The sequence below is a fragment of the Lotus japonicus genome, chromosome 5 (assembly GCF_012489685.1).
Source record: "Lotus japonicus ecotype B-129 chromosome 5, LjGifu_v1.2".
Taxonomy (NCBI): Eukaryota; Viridiplantae; Streptophyta; class Magnoliopsida; order Fabales; family Fabaceae; genus Lotus; species Lotus japonicus.
In genome coordinates, this window is record NC_080045.1 from 35,483,816 (window position 1) to 35,493,584 (window position 9,769).

At 42.9% G+C, this 9,769-nt stretch overlaps 1 protein-coding gene across 1 annotated transcript; it reads left to right on the plus strand.

The window, feature by feature from the left end:
- Positions 1 to 2,488: 2,488 nt before the first annotated feature.
- LOC130719481 (uncharacterized) lies at positions 2,489 to 3,676 on the plus strand. Its single transcript, XM_057570107.1, has one exon. The coding sequence runs from the start codon at positions 2,489 to 2,491 to the stop codon at positions 3,674 to 3,676; it is 1,188 nt and encodes a 395-aa protein (XP_057426090.1).
- The last annotated feature ends 6,093 nt before the right edge of the window (positions 3,677 to 9,769 follow it).

Consider the following 9,769-nt stretch of genomic DNA (forward strand, 5'->3'; position numbering starts at 1 on the left):
AATGCTGAGTGAGTGTCTTGCTTTCTTCACAAAACATATATGGGACAATCTTCATGTATGGGTTACATATGAAATCCCGCTTCAATTCTCCAACGTCTTCACCGTGGACAAATCCCACACGGGGCAAGGCTTACATATGAAATCCTCATAAAGTGGCACTTCCAACATCTCTGGGAATCTCAACAAAGGACTCGAGACCAAGATGCTTCTCATGAAGCCCGTCCTCGCACAGACAACATTGTATCATCTCTACTTGTTCTTCAATGTCTAGATCTGAACTTTCTTTTAGTACAAAGTTCCACAATCTGATTATCATCATGACAAGATATTGAGCAAGCCGTGCAAACTCCATCAATCCCATATGGGGTGCAGTTAAGGCAAGAGAAAATTACCTGTCTTTTCAAAAAAGAAACCCTTAAACCCAAAAAAAGGGAGAAATAAAGAAGTATTTACCTTCATGTATGGGTTGTGAATCTAATCTTAAATTTAAATTTTAGTATTATTTTCGTTTTGAAAAATATTTATGAATCCATTTATGTCCATGGATATCCACGAAAATTCTAAAATCCATTCTTTGTAGATATGGAGTGAGTACAAATACATATTTTTACTTACAGAGCGGATAATGAATATATTCTATATATCCATACTCACCCTTCCAGTATACGTTTAGTTGAGTAACTTTTTTAAGTCCTAGAAGTTTAACAGTCACTTAAAAAGTGAGTTGTTTGAAAATTGTTTTGTTTAGGGCCTTATTACTTAAGATAGTGGACTGGGTGAGACCCCGGGGGCCCTCACCCAGGGGCGCTTGCCTCAGGGCGGTGAGTTCGCCGGGAAGTTTGGGCCTCCCCCGAGGGGGCCAACTGGCCCACTAAGGACGATTAGGAGCGCGAAGCCCAACCATAAGCCTATAAATAGAGGGCGGTTACCAATTGTAAGAGACTCTTAGCTCATTTGAGAAATAACAAACTTGAAATTCAGTTACATTCTCTCTCAAAGAGGTTACACGCTCTCTCTCTCTCTCTCTCTCTCTCTCTCTCTCTCTAAATCCTCACGTTGCAATCCCTTCACTCTAGGTACCATACCTCACCTCTATGTTCTTGGATAGAACATTTGGCGCCGTCTGTGGGGATCGGTAGATTTTGATTCCCGGATTACGTGGATTGTGATTTCGTTGAGAGAAGTTTGCTTTTCTGTAGAATTTTCTTTGATTTTCGTATTTCCGGCTGAATTCCCAATTGGTGATTGGAATTTGATGGAGACACGTTGTCGACGACGCGACAGAGAGCTGGAGCAGAGACGCGGTTCACCACCGCGTCGTGTAAGAGGAAGGCCGCGCCGGGAAGAGGTTCGTCGCGAGCAACCTGAGCAGCCGACTCCTCCTCCTTCTCCGACGCCTCCACTACCTTCTCCACCGTCCTCACCTGAGCGACAGGGATCCCCGTCGCACTCACCGGAGGTCTCAGGAGACGGAACGCCGCTACCTGAGGCTCCGATCACTGACCGAGATTGGAGACGCATGATTCACAATGTTGATGACATACGGCGGTGGAACGATTACTTGCAGGAACAATTAGAGTACAAAATTGAATTATTCTCTCTCTCTGTGTTCTTTGCGTTCTAACGATTATTTTTGTAATTGTGTCAAGTTACTTTAGATCATGACTCAAGATTCAGGAAAGAAGATCGCTGCCTGTCCCAAACATATCAAGAACTCTCATGGGGTTAAGTTTCTTGGTTTGAAGACTACATCTTCTATTCCCTCTAGGGTTACTCGTTCCTCTGTGAAAATTGTCTCTCCAGACTCGTCTGGCCCAGCTAAGAGGGCAAGGAGTATGAGGATCAAGCATGTTGTCAAGCGAGGCACAGGGAAAGCATCGAGTGTTCAGAACATCTCAGAAGATTCCATTCCTGATCCACCGGTTGATGATAATCAAGAAAGCGTTGTCGTCGATGTTGAAGCAAATCAAGTCATCCACAAGGTCTTCAAGACTCTTGCTGATGTTGCCACTGCACATAATGTCATGCCAAATGTTGGATCACAGGTTGATCGTGATTCTGAACCAAACTCTGAAGCAAACCCTAGTGAACAAGAAGCTGAAAAGGAAGATGATACTGACGTTGCTAGTCAGGAATCTTCAAGTGAGAATACCCCCTCTGTTGAAATATCCCATGAGAAAACTCCTGAACCCTTGTCACGGAAGGGTAAGGAACAAGTGTTGATTGTCTCTGAATAAGAGGACTCAGATGATGAAGAAGTGCCCAAGAATGCCACTGCTGGAAAAAAGGCTACAATGTCTGCAAGCAAGAGTGTTGCAGGTAAGAAAGGAAAGAAGAACAAGGGCTCCAGTACCCAGACCCCCAAAACTCCAAAAACATCTCAGGTCTCAGTTCCTGAGAAGAAGACAAAGAAAGAGAAGAACGAAGAACAGATTCTGAACCAGAAGTCGAGCCAGATGTCCCTGACATCTCCACTTCGACCAAGAAAATGATCAAGGGGAAGATAATTCCTTTGAATGTTCCAGAGGCACCTATTGATAATGTATCCTTTCACTTTGCCAGCTTTGCACAGAGTTGGAAGTTTGTTGTTCAGAGAAGGTTAGCCATAGAAAGGGAACTCCATGAAGATGCGTTGGAACTCAAGGAAATCATGGATCTGTTGGTTGATGCAGGCTTGATGAAGACTGTTAAGGACATTGGAAGATTTTTTACTCATCTGGTTAGGGAGTTCATTGTGAACATCCCTACTGATTGTGATGATGAGAGCAGTTCTGAGTATAGAAAGGTGTATGTCAGAGGCAAGTGTGTAAATTTCTCTCATGAAGTTGTGAATGAGTTTCTGGGGAGAAGTTCAGTGGCTGGAAATGATGAAGAACCTGAATTGGATAGGGTTGCTAAGACCCTGACTGGGAAGATGGTCAAGAAGTGGCCAAAGAAAGGATTGCTTCCCTCTGGAAAGTTAACAATCAAGTATGCTGTTCTTTTCAAGATTGGCTGTGCAAATTGGATGGCAACCAATCATCTATCTGGTGTAACTCCTCCCCTTGCAAGAATGCTCTATCTGATTGGTATTGGTGGTGATTATTTTGGCAAGCTAGTTTTTGATCAGACTCTGAAGCATGCAGGCTCTTATGCTGTGAGACTGCCTATCCTATTTCCATGCCTATTGTCTGAACTAATTTTCAAACAACATCCTCATGTTGTAAGGGCTGATGAACCACAAGGTAAGCGACCTATGCCTCTCAAGTTTGACTATCGCTTGTTTGCTGGAACACATGCTCCAGACATTGTGCTTTCTGCAGCAAAAGGCTCTGCCAGTACCAGTGGTACTCAGGCAGTTGGTGCAACCAAAGATGATATTTTGGCTGAATTAAGGGTTGTCTCCAAATCCTTGGATGCCTCTTTTCAGGCTTGCAAAATTAGAAAGCAGAATGTGGACAAGCACATCAAGGCTCTGACACAGATTCCTGCTCCTGCTACTGAGGAAGGTACCGGTGAAGAATTTGCTGAGGATGTTAAGGGTGATCCTGCTGTTGTTGAGGAAGAAGAGGCTCAGTATGAAACTGCTGGCGAGGAAGATGATGAATCTGACAGGGATAATGAGGAGTCTGATGAAGAAGAGAAGAAGGATGTAACTGGCTCCACCAGTTCTAGCCCTCGTAGCACCTTTCTTTAGTTATTTTTTTTTCTTTTGGATGTATTTGCAACAGCCTTGTAGGGCTCTATATCTACGACATTTGCTCCTGGTCTGTAATAAGTCTGACTGTGGATTTGTGCTCTTGGATTCTCTCCTGGATATTCTATAATAGTATGCCTATTCTTCAGGAGCCTTTGCCAAATTATGCTAATAAAGGGGAGTAATGGGTATGATGATAGGATATGTTGATATGCAGTAAGTATAGAAGCAGTTCTTGATACTGATATGGTGCTGACATGTGATACTGATATGGTGCTGACATGATGTGCTTTTTTGCTGTGCTGTACTCTGTTAGTAGTCTTTGTTACTGTATTTGGGTGTTCATAACTGCTGATAGCTATGTTGTTGAAAGGTGCTTTAAGCTTTACTCTTCTCTGGTATTTCAAGATGTTAATTGAGTTCTGAAGAGGATTTATTGTAGTGTAGTGTATTTGCTAAAATTTGACAAAGGGGGAGATTGTTGTTCCTTTGTTTGGTTGTCTGCATTTTAGCTAAGTATATGTGTGCCAACTTGTCGGACCCGATGTTGTAACATCTTGCCTGCGACATCTGTCCAGGAGTATCTGTTGTTAGTTGGTTATTTGGTAATCTGTAAAGCTTCGTATACAAGTTAGGTTTTGCTGGAAGCTTTTGTGCGTCGTCAAGGAATATTCTGTGGTGTATTTAAACCCGGTTCAAGGGGGTTTAAATTGAAGATAAATATGGAAGTTGAAATCTGCTTAATTGTTGATTGGCCGAAGATCTTTTGCAGATTTGTTACTTGGTTGGTTTTCTTTTAACAACTTCCTGATTTGTGTATGGACCGTGTGAACTTTCAAGCCGAACAAAGACAAGGCCTGGAAGACTATATATGAAGACTCAAGACATAGACACAAGTACGGAACATTTGATTATATTAGGGTTTTCATCGAGTTCATACTGTGGTGTACTCTTAGCAGCTTTATGTCATTGTTGTGAGCTAAGAGTGTATGTTTACTGTGTGATCTTGAGATCTGTCTTTGTAACTCATACTTGAGTTCAATCACAGTGGCAGTGATTGTAAGAGAGTGAGAGGGAGTGCTCATACTTAGGGGGAGACCTGAGTAATATTCCACGGGTAGAGATAGATAGAAAAGGTAGTTGAACTGGGGCAGTTTGTGTGAGACCTTTTTGTACAATTTCTCTATAATAGTGGATTATCTCTCTTGGGTGAAAACCCTCCAGACGTAGGTGACATTGCACCGAACTGGGTTAACAACTTCCTGTGTTTTTTACTGTTTTTCTGTTGTTTATCTTGCTGCATTATTTGTTGAATTGATCATATTGTTATACAAGATGTCTGGTAGAACATCTGTGTTACTCTTGCCATAATTTCAAAGCTGATGATAATCTTGTCTTCAGGGGTTAGAGAACCCTCGGGCGGGTCGACTATCTGGGACGCCTCTTTGGTCCAGTACAACGGGAAGCGGGCGGTGCCGTCCCTTAAAGTGAAGAGTTCGGGATATTCCCGGGACACCACGATTTTGAAGTACCCACGGGCGAGGTCGTCCGTAACAGTAGGCCAAAGGGGGTTGAAGCGTTGGCGGTTGGGTCTGGCCTCCAGGGAGACCCAGCTGCGAGGGGGTGATGGCTGGGTGGCCACACCATAGAAATAAAAGAAATGAGATGGTTGTGGCTGTAAGATCAAGTTTTGATCATGTAGCACAACTCTATGTTTTGATGATTACAAGTTAACGTTTTAGTATGAACAATTATGGTACTCTAACGTGTTTTCTGAGTGTGTTCATGCAGGCTCTGACCTTGATATAATCTCACACAAATCAGAAGCACTTTGCTTAAAGAGTGATCCTAGCAACGCTTTCGCAATCTCTATGTTCAAACTGAACAGTAGAAAAGCTTCAGAAGATCTGAAGATAGTCAAGCTCTGATGTGGACTCAGCTCACTTGAAGTTATGAAGATCCAGACGTTCTGATAACCCAGACACTCTGAAGGCTCAGAAGCTCTGATGGTTTAGAAGACTCTGAAGATCCAGAAGCTGAAAAGTGAAGTCTCTGAAGTCCAGAAGCAAGCTGGCTCTGAAGACCAAGTACTTCTCCTCTGAGTTCAGAATCAGAAGCTACAACGGTCAGAGGATCCATGCTTCCCTCTGACTCTGATCAACAAGCTTCACAAGTTCCAACACGAAGCATTCCTCTGATAAGAAGTCAACAAGGTTAAAGGTCACGTCACTATCCAAAGTACAAAAGCACTGTACTATCCTGATGACCTAACCTAACATTCTCAGCCACAACAGAAGCTGGAAATCCCAGATCTGCCCTCCATCGGTAGCATTCCCATGCAATGTTCAAACCCTAATCCTTGGAGTATATATAGAGGCTGAAGACTGAAAGATGTTGTCGAAGAAACATATACGCGCAAGCAATATTCAAATCTTCTTAGCAATCTTTCTTCATCGAATTCATTGTGTTTACTACAAGCTTTTCAGAAGCAATCTCATTGTAAACAATTTTTTTAAACAGTTGTTTATTTTTACCTTTAGGAGATCAAGGTTGATCGGATCCTAGAGAAGACTAAGAAAGTGAATCTTAGTGTGAGCTAAGTCAGTGTATTGTTAGTCACTTGTAGGTTTCAAGTGCAGTTGTAACAAATCTCTGATTAGTGAATTGCCTTCATTCTAAGAAGGAAGAAATCACCTTCACGGGTGGACTGGACTAGCTTGAGTGATTCATCAAGTGAACAAGGATAAAATCCTTGTGTGCTTTTCTCATCTCTTATCTTAAGCACTTTACTTGTGTTTCGAAAGATTTATTAAAATCTTAAGTGGGAAGTTTTATTCTAAAAACGCTATTCAAACCGCCCCTTTCTATCGTTTTTCATACCTTCAGTGGCTCTTGTTGGATTGCGTCACAAAGGATTTCGAAGCACCGCAAGAAGGCCCAGCTGTTAGGATGAAGTTTGGACGGGGCGACGTTGACGCTGCGCAGCACGGAGCAAATGAAGGGGGAAAAAGGGAACCTGATCCCCAAACAGGTAAACATGTACTCATGCACATAGAAAAAATGAAAGTCGCGCACGTCATGGTAAGGGCGGCGAAGCCAAGGACGCTTGGAGGCCGAGCAGCTGCCGTAGAGAAGAATGTTGTCGAGGGGCTTCTCGTGGCAAAACCCACCGGACCTCGAAGAGAGGTCGCAAACTGATTTCCACTGCTCGAAGTAGGACGGTTGGTTAGGAATTGTTCCGGCCGGAAGGCCCCTTAGGGTGTGGGGTGGTAAGGACTCCCAGGTCTTAAGTCGGAAAGTGGTAATGTCCTTCTTGTCAAGAGGGACTCCCCCAGGAGGGGGAAGGTCGGCTGGAGGAACATACCGCAGAGGGGTGACGACGGTAGCGCCGCGGGAGGAGTTCCTAGCTCGGCGTCTTAATGCCATGGGGGAAAAAGCGCAAGGTTTGGGGTAAAATGGACGAAATAAAAGCAACTTTGAGGTTCTAGAGACTCACCGGAAAGAGGGGCAGCGAGAAGAGCTTCGTCGGTGCCGGAGTAGCAATTTGTCGAAGGGCTTTTGTGTGCAAAGAGGGTGGCTAGGAGTTGGGGTTGCAAAAGAAGCGAAGGATGAGGTAGTAACGTCCTTATAGGAAGTGGGTATTTGCTGAGGGGAGACGCGTGGAGGAATTCTATGGGTGGTTGCTGATGGACGTGGGGAGAAGGTGGAGAATCGTGCACCATGATGGTAGGAAAATGATTGTGGTTGAGGCATTTTGGGGAAGTGGGAACGACGCATTAAATGAGAAGTTACAACAGCTGAAGCTGATTAGTTTGAAATTCAAATTAGCAGGCTTTATCATTATTTGAGGGGACGTTTCGAGGACATCAGTTGAGATTCTGCAGATTCGCTGACCTTCGCATTTCCTCAGTATATTACATGTGGCCTACACGCGTCAAGCCGCCATGATTCACGGCGGTCACAGCTGGAGCTGGGCGAGAGGGCCAAGCACCGTCGCCACAAGCCTACCTGTGGACTCGTGGACTCGGGGAAACCCGTGAGGAGAATCAGAAATTAGCTTTAGCTTTACTTGCTATGCCATGTTGGCAATCATTCTTGATCACTAGGCTTTGGCATTAGTTAGTTTTGATTATTAAGACACTCTCAGCTCTCATACTTCGAGCTCGGTGTCCAGTGGACTGGGCGAGACCCCGGGGGCCCTCGCCCAGGGGCGCTTGCCTCAGGGCGGTGAGTGAGCCGGGAAGTTTGGGCCTCCCCCGAGGGGCCCAACTGGCCCACTAAGGACGATTACCAGCGCTAAGCCCAACCCCAAGCCTATAAATAGGGGGCGGTTACCAATTGTAAGGGACTCTTAGCTCATTTGAGAAATAACAAACTTGAAATTCAGTTACATTCTCTCTCTAAGCGGTTACACGCTCTCTCTCTCTAAATCCTCACGTTGCAATCCCTTCACTCTAGGTACCATACCTCACCTCTATGTTCTTGGATAGAACATATAGTATTCTGGATATATGGTTGTCTGTTGGAGTAATGAAATAACTTTACACAAAAAATAAAGCACAAATACAAATTACACGGGTTTGTATGGAGAAAAAAAAAACAAAATAAAGTAAAAAACAACACGCGTTTGATAAACGACCTAGTTAGAAAAGTCATGGGTTACATTTCTCTTTCACTTGCATCTCATTTTGAGTCAGTTTCTCTTTCGATCTATCTTTTCTTTCTCCATAACATCACCTATCATATCATTCATGTAAGATCAAGATTTGGTCATGTGGTACAACTCTATGTTTTGATGATAGCAAGTATTTTTTTGTGGATGAACAATTATGGTACTCTAACTCTGTGCTCAAAAATCAAATTATTAAGTTAGAAGAAGTTATTGCTTGTGATGCCTCTGATAGTAAGAATGAATCTAAATATGAAAAATCCTTTCAAAGATTCCTCGCTAAAAGCGTAGACAGAAGCTTAATGGCTTCAATGATCTATGGCGTAAGCAGAAACGAAATATATGGCATTGACTATTCTAAACCTTCTGAAGTTGCTCCATCATCTCTTAAGAAAGGAACTTTCTCTATGTCAAAATATCATGCTCAAATTCCTTTATATTATCCTGTTGAAAGACCCAAAGTTGTCAGAACTTCTGGGCTAACTAATAAGAAAGGACCCAGAAAGTGGGTACCTAGGGATAAGATTATATATGTTGCAGATATCTTCAATAGGTCCATCGAAACTCCAACCATGGAACCTGGACAGTGGATGCAGGCAACACATGACGGGAGAAAGACATATGTCCCAAGATCCAAAACTTGAACCCGAAGGTGAAGTTGATCTTGGAGGCATCAGTAGAGTAAGATTTGGTTAAGGAATCATTGGTTTTTGATAAGAACCCCTCTGTTGATATTCTGAACGCTATTCATGTTAGAATTAATGATAAGCTTGACTCTGACAAGTCAAAGCTAGCTGAAAAAGCTTGCAGAGATGAGCATGACCATTTCAGAAAGAAACAAAGACTCAAAACTTGACAAACCCGAAGCAACAACATCAGAAGATGCTACTACGACTTCTGACTTGCATCATCAGAAGAAGAGTAGGTTCATAGCTTCTCATTCTGAAGTATCTGAAGATGAAATTTTGTCCAGAATGGAGATGTCACCAGTACCACACTTCTGCTCTCATCAGAAGATATACTAATCAGAAGCCAAGTATCCCTTGGTATTCCTTCTGAGGGGGAGTATTTCGTCTTATGCTCTTACTTTTTTTTTCCTTTCTTTCCACCTTCATTCTTTTTGCTTATGACAAAAAGGGTGAGAACTAATAGTATCTTGACAACTCCCTTATGTGATCAATTTCTATGCTCTGACGATACATTCTGATTGATGTCATCTCTATACATCTTATGACTCAATTAACTCTGATCACATACTTCAATATAGCTCAGAATCTAGATACTTCTAACGAGGTTGATATTAAGTATTAGATTCAGGGGGAGCTTAGCTCAGAATCAAGCTCGAGTCTTGGATTCAGAAGGAGCTAGATAAACTATACACATCAGGATAAGCTTTAACTCTGATACCTTATACTCTGAGTGTA

Bases quoted from the DNA above. Each gene is read 5' to 3' on its own strand.
- LOC130719481 (XM_057570107.1), top strand. From the start codon at position 2,489: ATGATCAAGGGGAAGATAATTCCTTTGAATGTTCCAGAGGCACCTATT.